Here is a 22,358-nt window from a genome sequence, read left to right as displayed (position 1 = left end):
AAAAACAAAACAAATGACTTTATTTAATTTCTTCTCTTACCTATCAGTCTCCTACTCTGTTTATGTTGTAGAGACAGCGCAGTGCTTCCGGGTTCTACATCAGAACGCCGGCTCATTATTGGCCTGCCTCAGTATCCCACACATGCGGCGTGTTGCTCACGTGAAGAGCATCGGCCAAATTGAGATTCGCCATTCCGACGTAGAACCTGCAAGCGCTGCACTCTGCAACTCATGTCTCTACATCTGTCTCTGTAATTAATGACAGAAATTGTATTTTTGGGTGAACTAACCCTTTAATATTTGTTCTTTTCTCTCTCCGAGTGCTTTTCCTACTTTTTATTTTCCCTTTCATAGTGTCACAGCATTCACCTGACCCGGTGTTTCCTGTGATGTCACTGACCTGGTCTCCAATGTGTTTACTGCACCGTGAAGTCAAGACGCCACTCGCAAGGCCTTCTGTTGTCGAGTTATAGCCTTTCTCTTTGTTTTCTAGGGACTACAGTGTAGTCCGTGTGAGATTAGCTTAGTATGTTCCTGGTTTGTGTAACTGTACTCTTGTGTATCTGTGATCATTCATCTTCTCTCATGTCCCTTCTCCAATTCTCCTCCACTTCCCAATTTGTTACAAGTTTGTAATGTATAATAACTTTTTTTGTATATGTGTAAATAGTATATTTTTTTGTTTATTTCTTCATTGTAAACCAATTTTCCCCTTCTCATGCTATTTTCAGACCCTTGCATATTGTAAATAAATAATTTTCTTGTAAAATAGGTCTTTAAAAAGTTGATTAGAGAGGGGAAAACAAATTTTAAAAAAGTGAGTAAAGCTCAAAATCCTTATAATAACTTTTATTTCAATACACGCAAATGCATTGGGAACACTGCACATTCTATTCTAAATCAAAACATGAAGAAAAATATATCACATTTGTTATTAGTTTACAGAAAGTGAAGAAAAAGGAATATTAGGCTGTTCAAAAAATAGCAGTGTCTGCAGTTTTCTTTACAAATTCAAACATTTACTGTATAAACTGAAGAATGCTTAAGGATTTAACTTTCTTGTCAATCACTGAACTAATATTTACCACGGTTTCTAGGAACTGCTTCACATCTGTGTTGCATGGAGTCAACCAACTTCTGGCATCTGTGAACAGGTATTCCAGCCCAGGACGATTTCACTACATACCACAATTCCTCTGCATTTCTTGGTTTTGCTGCAGAAACAGCATTTTTGATGTCACCAAGTTTTCTAATGGGCTGGCCACTCCATAACGTTAATCTTGTTGGTCTGGAACCAAGATGCTGCTCGCGTATTGGTGTGTTTGAGGGTCGTTGTCTTGTTGAAACACCCATTTCAAGGGCATTTCCTCTTTGACATAAGGCAACATGACCTCTTCAAGTATTGTGATGTGCTCAAACTGATCCATGATCTCTGGAATGCGATAAATACCAACACCAAAGTATGAGAAACATCCCCATATCATGATGCTTGCACCACCATGCTTCACTGTCTTCACAGTGTACTGTGACTTGAATTCAGTATTTGGGAGTCGTCTGACAAACTGTCTGCGGCCCCTAGACCTAAAAAGAACAATCTTGCTTTCATCAGTCCACAAAAATTGTGCCATTTCTCTTTAGGCCAGTCAATGTGTTCTTTGGCAAATCTCTTCAGCACGTTTTTTTTTTTTTTCAATAATGGGACTTTGATGGGGCTTCTTGCCGAGAGCTTGGTTTCACGTAGGTGTCTTCTAATTGTTACAGTACTCGCAGGTAACTTTAGATTTTCTTTGATTTCCCTGGAGTTGATCTTTGCCATTTTGGCTATTCTTCGATCCATTCGATTGGTTGTTTTCCGTTTTCTTCCACGTCTTTCTGGTTTTGGATGCCATTTTAAAGCATTTGATATAATTTTAGCTGAGCAGCCTATCATTTTCTGCATTTCTTTATACGTTTTCCCCTCTCTAATCAACTTTTTAATCAAATGCTTTTCTTCTGTAGAATGTCTGGAACGGCCCATTTTACTCAGGATTTCCAGAGAGAAATGCACAGGACAACATTTGCTGCCTTTGTCCTTAAATAAGGGCCACTTGCTTGACACCAATTTCTTCACAGAATAACCTCTAATTGATCACTCATTGAACTCCACACTGCTATTTTTTTGAACACGCCCTTTTCAATTAATGATTCAATTACATCAAATCAGCTGCATGCATGTCATGACTGCTGGGTCTGTTGGTTTTCTATTACTCTACTAAACCTACTAATAAAATATTTGCCATGTAAATAAATAATTTCTACCAAAAGCAGTGACTGGTTAGTGATGTTGGACTGCTATTAATAATATATACACTTAATAATATAATATAGACATTTTTGACTCTGGCTTCTTTACTCCTCTCACAGTCACTAGACAGGACACTGGACATTTAGGCCCAATCCCATTTCTACCCCTTAGCCCTTCTCTTTCCCCTACCCCTTCGTTTTGCGCGTTCACGTGAAGGGGTAGGGGTGTCTCGATTCTTTTTTGGCTGGAGTGGTAGGGGTAAGGGCCAGATAGCCCTTCAAACGAAGATTTTTCAGGACCACACTTCGAACGAAGGGGTATGAGGAGTTTCCCTCCACCGACTACCGTGCTGCTGGAATGTGTGTGTGTTGCCACTCGGGATCGATCACTTGCGTGTCGCCTGGCTGCCGTTTCTCCGTAGCTTGCTAAACGCACTATTTGCGGGATTTGAACTCATATTAATAATAGTTTAAAAATATATATCTGGTCATCCTTCATAACGCAGTCGATATTTACAATACATATCATCTGTAAACTCTCGCGTTACCAAGGCAACGACTGACTTGACGTATAACGTATGAACATTATCGCAGCACCACAGTAGATAACGAAACCATAACCGTACCGGTCGGCTCGGATCAGCACGGAATGGAACGGTTAATAAACAAAGAGAACAGTTTGGTCCAATGGAAAAGCGGCTTCACTAGTTTTGTATGTTCTGTATCATTCTGTATCATCTTAGGAAACTCTGGCTCATATGTTTTTGAACTGAAAACGAGCGGCATTTTATTAAGTCCAAATACGGCGCAAAACTCTGTTGGGAGTGAGTAATTTGTTAAACGTGCTCGCGCCTGATTTCTGTTAGATATAGCCTACTCACTTCATACTGGTTAAATGTCACAGGATTTTATAATAAAAGAAACGGGGTATGATGAGGTGTAATGGTATAGTAGTGGTGTCCCATTTCTTAGGGGAATATTTTCACCCCTACGCCTTGGCACTCTGTTTCAAGGGGCAAGGGGAACGGGTAGGTGTAGGGGTAGGGGAAGGCGAAGGGGTATAAAATAGAATTGGGATTGGGCCTTAGTACCATAAAAATAATCAGCACATTATACGGTCTCTCAAACATGAGACGTTTTCTGTCTGTGAAATTCATACCATACTGATGACATATAAAACCAGTTCTCTCATACATGAATACTCATGTGGTACTTCAGGGCTATTTTATACTTAATACTTTTCCTACCACATGTAAACGGCTTCTCTCCAATGTGAACTTTCATGTGCCTGTTAAGGTTTCCTTTTCGGTTGAAACTTTGTCCACACTGTTGGCAGGTGAACGGCTTCTCTCCAGTGTGAACCCTTATGTGGTCTACAAAGTGATGTTTCGTAGTGAAACTCTTTCCACAGTGAGGGCATGTGTAGGGTTTCTCTCCAGTGTGAATTCCCATGTGCCGGTTAAGGCTTGCTTTTTCAGCAATAGCCTTTCCATACTGTGGGCATGTAAAAGGTTTCTCTCCAGAGTGAATTCTCATGTGGACTTTAAGGTTTTCATGTTGTTCGAAACTCTTCCCACACTGTTGGCAAGTGTAAGGCTTCTCTCCAGTGTGAACTCTCATGTGCCTGTTAAGGTTTCCTTTTCGGTTGAAACTTTGTCCACATTGTGGGCAGGTGAACGGCTTCTCTCCAGTGTGAACCCTTATGTGGTCTAAAAAGTGATGTTTTTTAGTGAAACTCTTTCCACACTGAGGGCATGTGTAGAGTTGCTTCCCAGAGTGAAGTCTCATGTGGACTTTAAAGGTTTCACGTTGATCGAAACACTTTCCACACTGTTGGCAGGTGTATGGCTTCTCTCCAGAGTGAATTCTTTTGTGGACTTTAAGATGTCCATGTTTATTGAAACTCTTTCCACACTGAGGGCACACGTAAGGCTTCTCTCCAGTGTGACCTCTCATGTGCATGTTAAAGCTTCCTTTTCGGTTGAAACTCTTTCCACACTTTTGGCAAGTATAAGGCTTCTCTCCAGTGTGAACTCTCATGTGCCTGTTGAGGTTTCCTTTTCGGTTGAAACTCTTTCCACACTGTTGGCAGGTGAACGGCTTCTCCCCAGTGTGAATCCTTATGTGGTCTACAAAGTGATGTTTCGTAGTGAAACTCTTTCCACAGTGAGGGCATGTGTAGGGTCTCTCTCCAGTGTGAATTCTCATGTGCTGGTTAAGGCTTCCTTTTTCAGCAATAGTCTTTCCATGCTGTAGGCATGTAAAAGGTTTCTCTCCAGAGTGAATTCTCATGTGGACTTTAAGGTTTTCATGTTGTTCGAAACTCTTTCCACACTGTTGGCAAGTGTAAGGCTTCTCTCCATTATGAACTCTCATGTGCCTGTTAAGGTTTCCTTTTCGGTTGAAACTTTTTTCACACTGTTGGCAGGTGAATGGCTTCTCTCTAGTGTGAATCCTTGTGTGTTCTACAAAGTGTTGTTTTTTAGTGAAACTCTTTCCACATTGAGTGCACATGTAAGCCTTCTCTCCAGTGTGAACTCTCATGTGTCTTTTAAGGCTTACTCCTGGAACGAATCTCTTTCCACACTGTTGGAAGGTATAACCCTTCTCTCCATTGTGAATTCTCATGTGCCTGTTAAGGTCTTTTTTTAGAGTGAATCTGTTTCCACACTGTTGGCAGGTGAAATTACTTCTAGTTCCCTTACTTTTAGCCCTTTTTCGTGACAATGTCTTTCCAGCCTGTGAGCAACTAAAAGTTTTTTCTCCAGTTATGAAATCCTGATTCCTATATTGATCTTTCTCTTCCATTTCATTCAGTACTTCACTCTCCTCTTTCAGCACCATCAGGTCTAAGGTGAAAAGAGAAATGGAAATCAAAACCATTTAAATGGCAAAAAGCAACAGACAACAAAACATTTAGACATGTAAATGATCAAAACCAACATACAAGGGTGTCGCACTGGGGGAAAACGGGGACAGAGTGCAGAAGGCCCAGGAGTTTATTTGGGGGACATTGATATCCTATCCATAACAATGTCCTTCGAAATAGCTGAGGAGCACCTTCTTTTTACCCCTAAAGCTGGGCATACACTGTGCGATTTCTGGCTGATTTCAGCAAGGTTACCTACTCACACTGTACGAGTAGATCACATGCGATGTAAAGCCAAAGCTCACGGTTTATGTGCTCACACTGTGCGGTCCGATCGTCGAGCGCGACTTGTCTGCTCACACTGTACGAGTGTAATATGCGCGAAAAAGCCTATAATAGAGAGATAGACTATCAAATGCATCAGCTATCCATATCAAGAGCATTTAGCATTTACAATTTATGTATATAAATGAACATTATTATTAGGGTAGGCCTACTTTTATTATTAAATTGATATTACATTTATTGCCCCGCGCTAATTTTATAACATCAATGCATAACCGATACTCTGCATAATAAAAGAATAGATAGATTAGCTTACTCCTCATTATTTAAATACATTTTGCCCAATTAAACAAGGAATTATAGGCCTATAATTAAAATGATTATCAGTCTAAAATATTTCATAACACTGCAATAATATCAGAAAGTAAGAGCAGCTTTATTTCAAAAACAACTTGTTTAACACGAAATGGGCCTATACTTCTCTTCTAATTTGTTTCACAATATGGGCCACAAGAGAAATATTAAGAATATAAATTTTTATAAAAATATAAAAAAAATAAGACAGTTATAGGCATATCAGCATATTTTAAAGAAGATGAATCTTGTCTCTGTGATAATATGCGCCGAAAGCTCGTCAGATTTTAGTTTCACCTTCACCGACTTTCGCGCACATTGCGTTTTTGTGATATCCACTGACTCGCATTCATGATTTAAAACGAAAAGTTAAAAAAAATCTATATTGCGCCGTGACATTTTGTCATTCTTTTCTTTTGTCAAATGATGGACAACGGTTCACATTTTTCCATGATGATAAAATTAAGTAAATATTAAATAATAGTAAATAAAATAATTTGTGAAAGTAAAACAAGTAAATTAATATTCAAAGTAAAATGAATAAAAGAGGCACTGATCATAGGCTAAACACGGCGGTTTGAACGTCTTCGATTATCCATTTTACAACACGAACTGGAGGCAAGCAACAATTTGCTAATTACTGCTATTTGATAACTGCTTACAGAACTTAAAGATCTCCCTCCTTTCGTTTTCTTTCTTGCTGCATTAAAAATGAAATGGTTCAACTTCTGCTTCCGCGCAGGCGCAGTGATGAGAAATAGAGCAATCAGTTCGTAGCTCTGCTTTAGCTGTTTAATAACCTCACGAGGAGCCAGAAATTCATCCGACCATCGATTGCCGATCGGGAGAGGTTTATCGCGTCTCGTTTCCCCCTGTACACTGCATGAACACCTCACGACAAACGACGCACGATAAAGCTGAAAATAATTTTTTAATTATTCAGAATTCGACTCGAAATCGGATGAAAATCGCACAGTGTATGCCCAGCTTAAGAGAAGACTGAAAAAGAAATTCACTCCGATGCCTGCAGCGCCACACATCATCTTGATAAAGAACAATGATTCACCATGGAAACAGACGCTAAGAAAAAGCATGCCATTCAACTTCCTTCTTCTTTTGTTTAATGAAGGGGCGGCAGTGGCTCAGTGGTTCATGTAGGTTGTCTACAAACTGGAAGGTTGGGGGTTCGATCCCGGGTTTCACCTGACCAAGTGTCGAGGTGTCCATGAGCAAGACACCTAATCCCAGCTGCTCCCGATGAGCTGACGCCTTGCATGGCTGACACCGCTGTCGGTGTGTGAATGGGTGAATGTGAGGCCCTCTCCACACGAACACGGGTATTTTCAAAACCGCAGCTTTTTCTACGCGGTTTGGCTGTTCGTCCACACGCAAACGCAGTATCCGGTTACTGAAACCGGACTTTTTTGAAAACTCCGGCCAGGGTGAAGTTTTTTAGAAACTCCGGTTACAGCGCTGTCGTGTAGACGGTGAAACCGGAGATTTCGGCTTGTTAAGTCGAAATGTGCACCGTTATCGCTTTTGTTTATACATGAGTGGAGTCTATGCAATGTCGGACGTAACTTTTAATAACTCTGTTAACAGCGCTTATTACATATACAGATACATGCGCAGTTATCTCATTGTATTGCAGTACAGAGGCGCCAGAATACAATAATACAACATAGTAAGGCAAGTGTGTGAAGCAGTCCACTTGAGCCCTGCCCCTTTGTATATACAGTTACCTGTCACTGATTCCAAAGTAAACTTGTAGAAGGGTTTCACTGAGCCCATGGCATCCCTCAGTGCATCGGTGCCGTGGATGGGACCCATGTGGAAATCAAGCAGCCAATCATTGCGCGGTTTTGCGTTTTCATGTGGACGGAGATTTTTTTTAAACCGTGCTTGTGTGGACGCGATTGTTTTTTAAAACGGAGGAGGAAAAACTCTGGTTATAAAAATACCCGTGTACGTGTGGACTAGGCCTGAGGCAAATGTAAAGCGCTTTGGATGGCCATTGGTCTGTTAATAGCGCTATATAAATGCAGTCCATTTAATGGTGATTTACATAACCTACTTAGTGCATATCCTATTTGGTGGTTGTGCAATACTTTTTTCAACCTTTTTATTTGATAAGTAATCTTTATTCACTGAATAAGGATTATATTGTTTGTTTGATGCTAATTAATTGAATGCAGATCCATGTGTGAGATGACAATAAAATACAATTAAATAAAATAAATTTTGAATGAATACATAATACTGTATAATTTATTTTGTATTAATTAAGGATGGACCGAATCCAGATTTTTGGGGTTCGACCGAATACCGAATCCACTGGTTAAGATTCTGCCGAATCCGAAACCGAATACCAAATCCTACTCCCATCCTCAGTCCATTATCACTGTAAACACATTAATGAAGTAAACAATGTCCACAGCAGTGCAGGGATGCTCATATTGACCGTTTAACCATTAACTGAAAGTAAGAACTTTGACTGATTAATACTATCAGTTAAACGGTTTAAAGATTTTTTTAACGCTTTTTGTTTGTTTGTTTGTTGCATGGTTAAAGAAAAATATGCTGTAACGTTATTTGTTCTCTCACAGAGATGTCTGACCAGACATATTTTACAAACTGAAGCAATGGGAAAGAAGAAGCCTACTGTGTGGGACCATTTCGACAGAAAGGGCGATGAAGTTACTTGCAAAATATGCTACGCGGTATTACAGTTTTTCTCCATTGGTTTGGCTCATTTCTTGAAACAGAAATTACATTCTCAAAACAACATGGACAAATCTCCAAACCACTTGGCAATTGTTCACAACAGAATAGCATTTCTCATTAATTTCATCAAATTGCAAATGTCTAAGTTCATGACTCAATGTCTCAGTACATCTTTGCAAATGATTAAGTACAGGTAGCCTACATTTAGCACAGTTTGCAAGTGCATAGATCTTGTTGATCTAAACTGATTGTTTGATTCTCAGTCTAATGGTCGTTCGCTCCAAAACGTATCAGCGTCATTTCATTGTATAAGTCATCACATGCACAATAGTCTGTTCAATTGTCAAAATTAGTCAAGAACATAATACCATGAATACCATATATGAATCACTTGGAACATTTGATAAATGTATTACAGCAATTGACAGTCAGGTGAAACTAGAACTTGACTAATGAAGGAGGACTTTCACACATCTCAGATGACCAATCAAACAGTATGTTTAGTTACCTGACAGGTGCTGTCCATGACTGTGAATGCTGCCAAACATGTATGTAAAGAGCTTGACCATGCAGGACCAGTACAATTTCTGAACATGGAGACACCTGGCCAAGTAAATGAACAAGGGCAACTGCCTGCTTGAGGAAGAGGAAGAGTGGGGATGAGAGGGGGAGCCCGTGGAGGAAGAGGGGTAGAGAGGGGAAGAGAGGGGAAGGGGGTAGAGAGGGGAAGAGAGGGGAAGAGAGGGGAAGGGGGTAGAGAGGGGTAGAGAGGGGAAGAGAGGGGAAGGGGGTAGAGAGGGGTAGAGAGGGGAAGGGGTAGAGAGGGGAAGAAGGGGGAAGGGGGTAGAGAGGGGTAGAGAGGGGAAGAGGGTAGAGAGGGGAAGGGGTAGAGAGGGGTAGAGAGGGGAAGGGGTAGAGAGGGGAAGAGAGGGGAAGGGGGAAGAGAGGGGAAGGGGGAAGAGAGGGGAAGGGGTAGAGAGGGGAAGGGGTAGAGAGGGGAAGGGGTAGAGAGGGGAAGGGGTAGAGAGGGGAAGGGGGTAGAGAGGGGTAGAGAGGGGAAGGGGTAGAGAGGGGTAGAGAGGTGAAGAGAGGGGAAGAGAGGGGAAGGGGGGATGAGAGGGGAAGGGGGTAGAGAGGGGTAGAGGGGGGTAGAGAGGGGTAGAGAGGGGAAGGGGTAGAGAGGGGTAGAGAGGGGAAGGGGTAGAGAGGGGTAGGGGGTAGAGAGGGGAAGAGAGGGGAAGGGGGTAGAGAGGGGTAGAGAGGGGAAGGGGGTAGAGAGGGGTAGAGAGGGGAAGGGGTAGAGAGGGGTAGAGAGGGGAAGGGGGTAGAGAGGGGTAGAGAGGGGAAGGGGGTAGAGAGGGGTAGAGAGGGGAAGGGGTAGAGAGGGGTAGAGAGGTGAAGAGAGGGGTAGAGAGGGGAAGAGAGGGGAAGAGAGGGGAAGGGGGGATGAGAGAGGTAGAGAGGGGAAGGGGAAGAGGGGGGTAGGAAGAGATAGACCTGGAGTAGGATGTGGTCAAAGAAGACCGGGACCAAATTTATCAGATGCGATTCTACTGAGTACCCATGGGTTGACATTGAGAGAGGCTGGACAGAGACTTCAGCCCAACCTCAGCAGATATAAAAAACAAACCTTTGAAAATGCATGAATGAATCGAATGATTTTACAAATGTGGAGAGAAATAAATATTTTCATCAATATGCAGTACTGGTCTTGTGTGTACTGTTTGGTCAATATATTCATATACTTTACTCTAACATTATCTCTGAAAAAAATCAAACCCAGATTATATCATTAGAAAAGTAGAAATTTTACAATATTACAAGTGTTTACAGAAAGATTGAGAACAGCAGCGTGTGGATGGCCAGGAGGGTGAGGACGGTCATTTTCATTGTTTTTTTGTTTGTGTTATATTACAGTATATTATGTTGTATACATTTTCTTTTTACTCTGATGTATGGAAGTTACTTTATGTGTGTGAATGATAATGGTTACAATTTCCTTGGCAGTATGAGTGCAATGTGTGATGTCAAACCTTGGAGGCTACTCTTACCCTAAAATTCTTTCTTTTTTTCAGTTTTATAATTGTATTCTGTTAGCTAGACAAAAATTAAGGACTGGGCTAAGACTGAAAGGTGGACATGAGGGATATTTCAATGGTCCTCTGCCATAGTGACAAAACATCTAAACATTTTGACTTGCAGTGCTTACACAATGCCAAAGGGACGAAGCATTTTGGGGGCACTGACTGTTTAAATGAGAAGGAAGTTTAGTTTTGACACATGAGTGAACTGTTTTGGGAGAGGCATGAGCTTTTGCAGGTGAACCATGGTGTTGTGCCGAGCCATCCACGTTATTTTGGCAAAAGCACCAAGAGTGTTGAGAACGTCCGGTCTGTGTCAAGAAATGAGCCAAAGCAATTGAGAAGGATCTTTGCTATTTTGGTGGCACTGACTATTTATATGGGAAAGGAATTTAGTTCTGAAGCATGAGTGAACAGTTTTGGGAGAGATATTAGCTTTTGCAAGTGAGCTATAGTGTTGTGCTGAACTGTAAGACTGTTTTGCCAAATTATCTTACAATTTTGAGAATGTAATTTCTGTTTCAAGAAATGAGCCAAACCAATGGAGAAAAACTCTAAGATACAGCAGAAGTACAGGCTCCTGACTGGTGGAAAGCAAATCAAAGGCGCTGTCTACTCTAGCGAGGTGTTATCTCTGTATTCCCGGGACATCTGTGCCATCTGAAGCCTTGTTTAAAGCTTTTCGTAGTGTGGTTTTGCTCAAGTTTGCTAAAGTAAACATTGTCACGTATATTCTTCTCGCCGCTGTTTCCTGATGGTTTATAGAACAATTACCCCGAGTCGCCCCCTTTCGTTTCACAGAACAACACAAAGGCGCGCGCTCAGTCAGTGGAGGCTTGCCCTGTGGATACAGACGAAAGTATAAACAAAGTTGAGAGGGTGTTTTCTGCCGTGGGTTTAACTGTCAACAGGCTGCGCTCCAGACTAACCCACATCACTTAAGACATTATACATAAAAATAAAAAAACACACATACAAGGTGTGGATTGAGGTAGGCCTGCTGTTTTTTTTGACAAAAAAAAAAAAAATTCCGGTTCTTCAAAGTAATTCAGTGTATTTTCGTTTTGTCATCTTAATTTGGTAATTATTTAAGTGAAAAATATTTAGTGTAGGCCTATTTATTTTATTTTTTTAATTTTTATTTGATCTGATCTGTATGCTGCCGTTTGCATGGTAAAAGAAACCTGTGAAAAGAAACCTGTCTTTTTAACTTGTCAATCATATTTTTATTTAATTCCAATTCAATACTAAAATCTTATCAGTTAACTGTTAATAATCGGGGAAATTAACCGAAATGAGCATGAAGCAGTGTATTTTTAATTTAATTTAATTTTGATTAAGAATAGGCAACATTATGCCAGGATGACTGTCCTTCCGTCTGTAGATTTCTTCAAGCACAACTCATATTCTTTCGGATATTTCATACGCAAATGTTTTAACAGCGGCTATTGTTTGGGGTCCTTGCCACCACGAGACAAATCGGCATTGCAAATTGAACATGTAGCTCGACTTGAATCGCCTTCTTTTGACTGAAAGTACTGCCAAACTACACGTTTTCTGTTCACGAGTTCCATTTTCACTTTCTCATAGCCTACTCCCAACTGCATTCGAATGGTCCACCTAGTAAACACCTTCCTGTAATCAACGGCGGCGTCATTACGTTCATAGTACAAGCATAGGGTTCGGTTCAGAGGAAAAAAAATTCTAAGGTTCGGCACAAACCGAACCCCGTCAAAAAGCCCAATATTCGTCCGAATCCAAACCCAAATCCTGGATTCGGTGCATCCCTAGTATTAATATAACTATATTAATTATATAGCATGCATCTGAATACCTCTTAAGGAAACTAACCCAGATCTGCCAACCTTGAAGAAATGTTATGAGTACAACCATCAACCCAATGATTTCTACATTGTGGCGAGACGCGACACAACACAACAAATTTCCAAAAGTAAACTGAGCGTTCTATTTCTAAGGCACTTCAATCGCTGGGCGAGGGAAGATGCGGTGGAGCGGGACGAGTCGGATTATGTTTTTGTGGGGGGTTTGCTTTATTTAATATTTCAATTGAATAGTATTAATACAAAAAAAACTCCAGTTCATGTGCAATGCAAGATCGTTCCGGCGCCACCATGTCTGATATAGCTTATTTGCTTCTTATTTATTGAATCCAGGCAATTGGCTGATGAAACATTGATTAACCCCCTCGAGTCGGCGGTTGCGCCGGCGCGATCGACTCGCTTTTTTTCTTATCAATGTCAAAGAGACTCAAATAACTCTGTCGTTTTTTTAAGTGTTATACATCATTATAATCTGTTAAGTTTCTTTTTTTTGTGTACAGTCACAATAAAAACAAAATGTTGTGCTTTTTGCTAAATAAAGAAAGCAAAACAGGATGCGCAATCTGCAGCCTCTCTGTCAAAGACATTCATTCAGATAGTCTTCAGAAAATGACCTCTAGCTTAGTGAAGACTTATCACACAAACATGAGATATATGTCTAAAGAAACGTTGAAATGTCAGGGTTTAAATAATATAAACCAAATCGAAAACAAATATTCTGTGTTTATGTAATCTGTTTGAAAACAGAGAGATGTAAATCGTTCCTGAGTGTCTCATTATACGCTAATGCGACCACACCCACAGAGCGCACATTCTATTGAGATTCAAATACTGAGGCGATCCAGAGTCGACGCCCACACATCAACCCAAATAACTCAACTCAACTCAAATAAAGTGCAGCGCTACACTCCAGCTACATTGTTTTGAGACACGTTGAGGAATAATCCTGGAATAACCTCATGAAAAGCTGTTCATTTCTGAGAGCAACGGATTCCGCCGCTGAGTTTGAGGTAGGCTAAGTTTATTCTGTTAGCATCTGTGAATATTAAACGCAAAAACTGCACGAGGACACACTGAAGCTTTCTTTGTTTAAATTAGCTCAAAATTACTGTCAGATGTAAGTAATTACCTTGACAAACTATACACCATTAAAAAGATCTAAGACTCAAGCTTCCATTTTTTACCTCCGTTTTATTCTCAAAGTCTTATAGTGACCGTAATTTGATAATATATGCCGGAGTTATGAATATGAAAACCGCCGTTGGTACCTTTTGATTGCAATATGAGCGTCAGCTGCTCTCGTTCATAAAAAAACTCCTCTATGCTCGTCATGAAGACTCGCGACAAAAGAACATCCCTCAGGGCTTTTAGCTCAAAAGTGTGCAGATGAGGAGAAATATTGATAGATTCTCATATGACTGTGTCAAATTTCTATACAGAGAAGTGTTATTTATTCAATCTTTACCCAAAATGAGCAGATGTAATCATTATGAGCGCTGGATACTCTGATGTGTTGTGTTTTCAGTTCATACTGGCAGCCAGAGGGCACTCCGTGCACATGTAGTCCATATATGGCATAGACGAAGAAGATATATACCATGTGACATTCTCCCTGACATAAACAAAGCTTCCTGAGATCGCTCTAACATGCAGATAGACACGTATAAAGACAATAAACACACAATCACGACAATATATGGTTTATCTGTGTTCTATACCATGTTGGGTGTTTTCATAATAGATTATATTTATAATGCAATGTTATTCGACATAGCTTTTATAATTGTAAATTGTATAATGATATATTTTCTGAGCCAAATGAGATCACAGAAGGTTATTTAAAACATTTGACTTGATATAAAAGTAAGTTTGGAGTAAAAACATGGTTTTAATCTCATACATTTGTGTTTTAGAGCAAAAACTCACTTCATTTTGATTTTTTTTCCCCCCAGAAATGTTACTTATCTAGTAAATGAATCTTGATTTAAGTATTTTAAATATTTTGACTGGAAACAATTAAAAAAACTAAATAAGAGCATTTTTGCAGGGTAGTCAAATCTTTTGATCATTTAAAATATGATAGGCCTTTGTTGACTACATTCTAAATAAACTACAAAAAATATAAATTTCCTTTGTTCTGTTGCTTAGCTCCCTCTCAGTCACATACCTGAAGCTCGTTCACGCCTCCTTGCATGCTGACTTTGTAAAGAAAATGTGTCTTACAAATTTTAAATCAGTGTATTGTTTTATGTAAATGAGTAGGCTCAATGATTCTCAGTTTGAAGCAAAAACTCTAGGCAACAACACCCATTAGGCCCCGTTCACACTTGCCCAAATCCGATTTTTTGGGGTCAAGTGACCAGGTCAGACTTCTTCAGAGGTAGTGTGAACACTCAAATCTTGCCCAGATCTGATTTTTTCAAATCAGATTTAGACCACATACATATGTGGTCCAGAATCAAACACAGATCTGATTTTTTTTCAATGTGGCCGCAGTGTGAACAACCAAGGCGAATTTGATGCGACTTTTACGTCAATCTACGTCGACATTTGTCACAATTATGCGCCAGCGAGTTAGCCCTAGACACAACAGACACAGACAGTAACATTAAAAACTTGACTAGATATGGAGAACAGCGATGAAGCGTGTCAATGGAGGGAGAGTGAGGTGTTAGACCTAATTAGTATATGGGGAGATACTTCAATTCAAGCTAACTAGAAAGATCCTACCGTAACCGCTCCGTTTAAAAAAAAAAAAAATAGCACACGAAATGGAAGAACGGGGACACAGAAGAAGGAAAGTGAAGAGTCTTAAAGGTAAATTTAAATTCTCCATAACCTCCCGAACTTCAGTGCAATAGCGTGCTGAGTCTGACGTCATTGTTATTGTTCTTTTGCGCATGCGGGTTAGTTTGAAACCTCAAACAGTTCACACTGGAATCAGATATAGGCCACATTTTAAAGGGGTGGTAAAACACATTCTTTTGAAGGCTTGATTGTGTTTGTGGGGTGCACTGTAACATATGTTCATGCTTCGTTTTAAAAAAAATTGCCTTATTTTTCATATATTTGACCTTTATTCTACACTGCTCTGTCCCTCCTTGTAAAACGGTCTGATGCTTTCCGGGTTGTATGAAGCCAGTCCCTCAAAAATACGCAGTGGGCTCAGATTGGTTAGCTGGCCCAGTGTGTTGTGATTCGCTAACCGCAGTGCACGTCGGAAACGTCACGCCCCTTACCGCCCGAATCAGACCCAGAACATTTGAGTGAAGATGATCGAGCAGAACCTGTTCAGTCCTCGAGAGTAAAGACTGCGGATCTATAATGATCGCTACTGAATGGCACTTTAACTTTTGTATTTTTAGAACGATTATAGCCAAATATCTGTCGCAAGAACTAACCCAAAACAAACACTAAGCACTGGCTTTAACTAGTAAGTTAAATCACACACAGAAGCATGTTTAGCATGCCTGTAGATAAACAATACATAAAAGCTCTAATCAAAGAATCATTTACACTAATGCCAGGTTCGCTGTTGAGATTTTAACGTTAGTGTTTGTAACGATAGGTGTACGTCGGATAACGTTAAGTATGAATGAGCATTTAACAGACTGGTTTGCAGAACAGCGTTGTCATCTGTTTACTTCCTTGCTACAACCTATTACAGGAAAACACATCGATGAAAAATAAATCAGACTTACAGGTTGTGGCCCGTGAACAGCTTCTGTTTGTAAATCCAGCTTTCAGGACAAGCCGTTGTGCATATCCTGTATTGAACTCGCGAAGTTTGTGGAAGTTTGTGTTGTCCTCCGTGAAATGTGCAGCGCGCGCGTCGTGCATCCACGCACCGGCAGTGTTTTTTTCACGCAGCTGACATTGTGCAAATCTGGCATTGAAATCGCGAAGACGGTGGATGCAGGGAGCCCTGCGTGCGCCTGATTCCCCGCTGACTCAAACACACGTGCATATAACATGCTGTATGTTAAACGCTCTGCAACGCACCCCCTTCCCAAGAAGGCTGAACAGAGCAAGTACCCCAGACCTGCAATCCGGATGAAAATAACAGCGTTTCTTCGGCATTGCGGCAAAAACACAGCCTACTAACGCTTCCCCGCGGCGATACAAAATTGCCTCGCCCCCCTTATTTCATATTCCCCGGAGGAGGGGTTTATGTAAATATTGGGCCTGGTGATGTCAGCAAAACCTGGGTGAATGTGTAGTAGTCCCTAGCGGCCGTTTGCTGTAGTCCTTAGAAACTGATTTCTTTAAAAGCAAATATCTCCCTTTGCTTTAAACTTTGAACGTTGTAACTTTGCAGATGTTGTTTATGCTCAAGCAGCAACATTACACGTTAGCTAAAGTTAGAATAGTGAAATCGTGGTTTACAACCCCTTTAAAAGGTAATGTGAACAGCCGAACAAAAAATCGGATCTGAGCAAAAAATCTGAATTGAGCATTAAGACTTGCGATGTGAACGGGGCCTTAAGTCAAAAGTCTTGTGGACACATATCTATTATGTGTTTTGAGGCCTTAATTTAAAAAAAAATAAAAATCATGCATAAACATTATTCTCTCAAAAATACAAGCATGTACATACATGTTGCTCACATATTATGGTAGTCCAGTTTGTGCTGAATACAGTGTAAATACACTTTTGCAATTAATGTGTTAATAAGCAACTGAAAAAAGCACAAATGTCAGAGCATGTCAACTTCTAAAGGGCCCCAAAACAGCTCAGACTCCTAGGGGTTAAAATTAAGATACAATTTATACAAAACGAAATTCACTTTAAAGAAAGGCCTTCTACCAAACAAAACTTAATGAAGTGGTCAAAATAATTTCTGACCCACTCGCATCTTTGCACTTTTCATAATCAGATGACATTTAAAAATAACATTATAATATATATGAAACAAAAACATTGTTTAATGGCTACAAGTATAGTAGGCTACAGTACAGATTAGTGATGCGCGGGTCGGCTTTTTTTCCAACCCGCGGGTCCTGCTTTTATGAAATTATTTGGCCCGCCCCAGCCCGCACCGCACCAGTGTATCAATTTTAAAACCCGCCCCGCCCCGCATCCGCGACCATTAATCATAAATCAGGTCATATTAATAACAAGATAATGATAAAGATTTTCAACCTTTAATTTTCACCAAAGTAGCGTTTGGATCTTGAAGGCTTAACCATTTTTTATTTCAGATTTGTATAGGCAGTTTATAGCCTACGCTACATAACCACTAAACTTTTGTTTTATTTAGCACACAGAAATGTTCATAGCGTGTTTACATTCGCTGTGCAAACAAAGAATGGCGTCCACTGTACCAGGGTTTAATCTATTTCGGCTAGACTCCAGCACCTCGTCTTCCATCTTCACTTTTATCTCTCCGTTTTTGTTGTCGTGGCTGCCGGTGGTGGGAGCTGCTCGGCGCGCAGCTGTCATGACGTGCCGCGTGATGCCAAAGGCTTGGGGACATCATGCAAGTTACGTTGCTACGGCTTTCATATTGTAACCTTATCAAAAAAACCTAATAAAATATGAAAATAGATACTCCCAAATATTTTATATAGGCTATAGGGAATTGCAGGCAACATACATAGATTTTTTTATTTTGTTTTTAATGACCCGCCCCAACCCGCCCCTCAAAAGAAGTGAAGATTTCTTAACCCGCCCCAACCCGACCCGCAGGTTACCCGCGGGGCCCGCGGGTTATGAGACGACCCGCGCATCACTAGTACAGATACATTTCATGTCTGAGTGGGATTTGAACGGACTGACGTCTCAGAGCGTTTCTGTTCAAAATGCTGTGCTTCCTCACTGCATGTGCTGTGAGTTTAACCTGATTCCTGAGTGTTTCATTTAAGTCGCATACATTTTGTTCTTGCACTGATGTTAAACGTGTAGCCATTTTGCACTTTGACAACCAGTTTGAGATATAGGCTATATTTGAGTATTGTGTGTATCAGATAGTTTTCAAAATCAAATGATTCTGACAGTTTTTGCCATTGAAATGACTGGGGGAAAACTGTCCCAATCAACCTGAATTCACCCCATACTTTTTGAAATTATAATTACATTGCATTATGTAGCTTGAAACTCCAAATATTATAACATTCTTCATTAACAATTATTCAGTTATTTGTAACAATGCCATTGTAAAAGAAAAAAGAAAAGTAGTTTCAATGTAGCTAGCTACTTTTGATAGTAACTTATAGTGTAGTTAACTACTTTTTCAAAATTGTAGCTTGAATGTAACAACAAGTTGCTTGTAAAGCTACAGTTTCAGCGTAGAATGCACAACACTGATGATTTTCGTTTCTGAACCTTTTTTTGAGGCGGTTCAGCCATGGCATGCAAGTTGCTCGGCCAGCCTGGCTTTCTTGAGGCACTGAATTTAATTGAACGTGCGAAGGTTTCACATCTGTGATTGTGAGATAGTGAACACTAGTGAACACTGTGATTGTGAGATAGTGAACAAATACCCACAGCTGGATGGGCTGTGGGTATTTAAATGCGTGTAAATGGGCGTATTACAGAAACATCTGAACTTTGGAATCCTATCTTATCTGTTTGGTAACCATGGCAATTTCAGTTAGGACCGCATTTAGGACCAAGCCTATTACAGAATGACCTTTCTTAAGTGCTTAATCTTATCTTAACTATGGATAGGAAACGGGTATTACAGAAGCATCCTAACTCAACAAAAAATCCTAAAAAGTGTCTTAACTATAGGACAACCCCATTGGTGTCCTAACTTCAAACCTTTTTGAAATCCAACTGTAAAAGTCACAGTCCAAAAATCCTTTTTTGTGTGGGGTTTGGTGTTCACTGGCCACTGAGATAAGACATTCTTCAAAAATATCATTCATTTCAGAGATTTAAATAATGACAAATTACTGAGTTCAGCTTTGAGAATGAAACCAACCTATTTGTTCCTCAGTTTCTTCATGTTTGACTCTCAATGTTTCTTCAATCTTCACGTCTTCACTCTCCTCTTTAATAAACGTCATCTTTATAATATTGTGTCACGTGGATCTCAGTCGCTTCACCAGGAGTTTCTGTGTTTGTCCTGTTAAAGATAAGAATAATTAACAGAAAGAAACAAGAAACAAAGATTTACTTAAAATGAAAGAGCATCACTTATAAATTGAGACATCTCATATCTAATGTGTCTTTCTCAAGATATATTCTGTCAACAATGTTAAATGACACTTCTTTGGTTTTATTTGATACACTATACCGACTGAGAAATCCCCCAAAAATTTCCCAGTCAAATGAGGAAACATGTGAACCCAAACTAATTTAGAGAAGAGATTTAATCAAAAAGAGATCTAATCGATTGATTACTGCATTTATCATTAATTCAATCAAGTTGATCTAAAAAAAAAAATGTTTGGAGACTTAATTTTTGTATTAAATATAATTGCTCTGTTGAATATTTTCACTAACGATTTAAACAACTTGATGGTGTCAATTTTTTCTTAGATGCAGTTTTGATATTAACAAAACACCTTTTCGATTATCTAATTTTCACAGGCCTTTTGACACAGTGTTTGGTTTTTAAGCATAACTTCTCTCCTCACTCCTTTTTTAATTTGAAATAATAAGTATATCACACCAAAGAAAAACTTTAGACATTGGTTTGAGTCAATATATTAGTTGGTTGGTTGTTGAATTCTGATGGTCAGCTTTTGAGTATTACTGAACTATGTCTTAAAGTGTCATATTTCTGTAATTTCATGAATTCTATTTCTGCCAAATGATATATTAATCAGTCAGAGCGATTAATGGACCTAAATGATCTGATTAGACAAAAACGCTCAAAACTAACGCTACAGATTAATATAGTGATTCAAATTATACAGACCCTTAATATATTAGTCAGCTTATTTATTTAATGATTTGTAGAAATCGAAATATAGCACTTCGAGTCAATGAATCAATTGTTGTGAATCAATTGGTTCAATTGACTCGGAGAGTCTAAAGCCCGGTTCTCTCGTCCCTCGCCAGAGACTGAATTCATGTTTGAACCACTGATCTATATAGAGAACAGTGGTTTGAACTGATTCGCGATAAAGATTAAAATGAGACGCTCCACTCATGAGTTTATGTTACTTTACTCACACAACGCTGATAAATGTTAGATAAAGCAATGCAGTGTTACATTTAATAATATATAATTCATTCTGTTTCGCTTTAAACACTTTAAACACAAACCTTCCTTCAGGCGAACCTCAACAGATGGAGGGGCGCGGCGCGGCCTTATGACGTCATACCACCACAACAAAGTAAAAGTCCCGTTCACACTCTGCTGCTTCTTATTATGTTTTTATTGGCGGTTGGCAAACCAGCTTGTTTGTGCTTTACCGCCACCTACTGGACAGGAGTGTGGAAAAGAAGATTTGGCAGGATGTGAGAGAGAGAGAGAAAAAAAGAGAAAGAAATTAAATTAGCCCTTACTTTATACTCGCTCCATCAGACCTGTTTCTTTTAAAAAAAATATTGTGTATGTATTTTCCTCAATGCTGTTCCAAGGATGTTTTTTAAAGTGAAATGTATTTTTTAATTTGTTAAGTACTTCTTTTAGTTCCTTTCTTTCCTTTTCATATGCATTACAATCCATCATCACATGTTGGACAGATTCTGGTTGATTGCGATGTAAACACATTCCATTTGTATGTCTACCTAACAGATGAAGTGTCTTGTTAAGCCCTGTGTGTCCTATTCTGAGACGTGTGATAATCCTTTCTTCACTTCTATTTTAACTCATCTCTCTTTTCATGCCAACAGAGCTTTGAATATTATAAAAATGTCTTCCTGTGTCATTAATATCCCAATATTCCTGCCATATTTTTTTAATTTGATCCTTTATGATTGTTTTAGCCTCAGCTTTACTTAATGCTATCTGCAAATCTACTGTTGGTGACTTAAGAGATTGTTTAGCTAGCATATCTACTTCTTCATTTCCTTTCACACCAACATGTGCAGGAACCCAAACAAACCATATACTCAACCTTTATTATGTAATCTGTATATTGTTTGATATATTTCGATTAGCATATCAAGCCTGCATGATTTTCCTGATTTTATACTTGTGAGTGCAGACAAACTACCAAATGCAATTAAAACCTCACTGCTGCTTCTAAAACCACACACGTTTTGAATGATTTGATTGTATTGTTGACATTCATTTAATAACACAATGGGAAGTTAATAACACAGTTCACATGAACAGTTAATGCAGTAGCAAATAAATAAAGCAATAACACATTGCATTAACATTTTTGTGTCTTAATGAAGTACATCTTATTATTTTTCACAGTATTTGTGTTCATTGTCCCATCCAGACGGTTCAGTCACTATAGCCTTTCCCTGAGATTGATCCACTCCACTGTCTCTCCGGTTCATCCACTCTCCCAGAGTCATCCATACAGTCAGATTGGGATATGTGTTGTGTTTTATGTCTTCATATTTACTGTTGATGTCATGTTGTGAGGGTTGGGTGAAGATCCAGGTTTAGTCAGACTGGGCCATTAATATTTACTAAAAAAAAAAAAAAAATACTGATAAAACCTACATTGGTTATTATATTTAATTGATTTAAACCCCAAACCTTTTAGTTAAACTTCTAACATCTATTTGAAGTTTACTTCACTTTAGATGGGTTAATAAGATTAATTTTAATTTAATATTTTAATATTATTTATTTATTTTTTCAACAGATTTGCAAACATGACATCATTTATTCAGCTGTGCCAAGCCTGGATAAATGTGCCAGCTGGGCCCTATTCTGCATTTAAGTGGATTGGTGTAAAGTGTAAGAGTAAATACTATGTTTTGACTAGTAAAAGATACTGTAATGTGTAAGTGTAATGTGTTACCAGTCTCTATTCATTTATTAATTTCCCAACCCTTTTGGT

General features: G+C 39.3%; 1 protein-coding gene across 1 annotated transcript; it reads right to left on the bottom strand.

Annotated features, from left to right (window-relative positions):
- Positions 1-841: 841 nt before the first annotated feature.
- On the bottom strand, positions 842-20,720 carry LOC307136630 (uncharacterized protein). The gene is made up of 3 exons (XM_079833824.1): positions 20,656-20,720; positions 19,364-19,507; positions 842-5,132 (listed from the first exon to the last, which is right to left on the bottom strand). Exons 2-3 carry the CDS (start codon positions 19,446-19,448, stop codon positions 3,472-3,474), a joined length of 1,746 nt encoding a protein of 581 aa, XP_079689950.1. The 5' UTR covers positions 19,449-19,507; positions 20,656-20,720; the 3' UTR covers positions 842-3,471.
- Between the last annotated feature and the right edge of the window lie 1,638 nt (positions 20,721-22,358).

This window comes from Gobio gobio, assembly GCF_949357685.1.
Source record: "Gobio gobio genome assembly, chromosome: 13".
NCBI lineage: Eukaryota > Metazoa > Chordata > Actinopteri > Cypriniformes > Gobionidae > Gobio > Gobio gobio.
This window is presented reverse-complemented; position numbering and strand designations above follow the sequence as displayed.

Coding starts and splice junctions, on each gene's coding strand:
- LOC307136630 (XM_079833824.1), bottom strand. CDS start 19,448: ATGACGTTTATTAAAGAGGAGAGTGAAGACGTGAAGATTGAAGAAACA. Junction 5,133..19,363: donor AGAAACTGAGGAACAAATAG/GTTGGTTTCATT, acceptor TTTTCACCTTAG/ACCTGATGGTGCTGAAAGAG.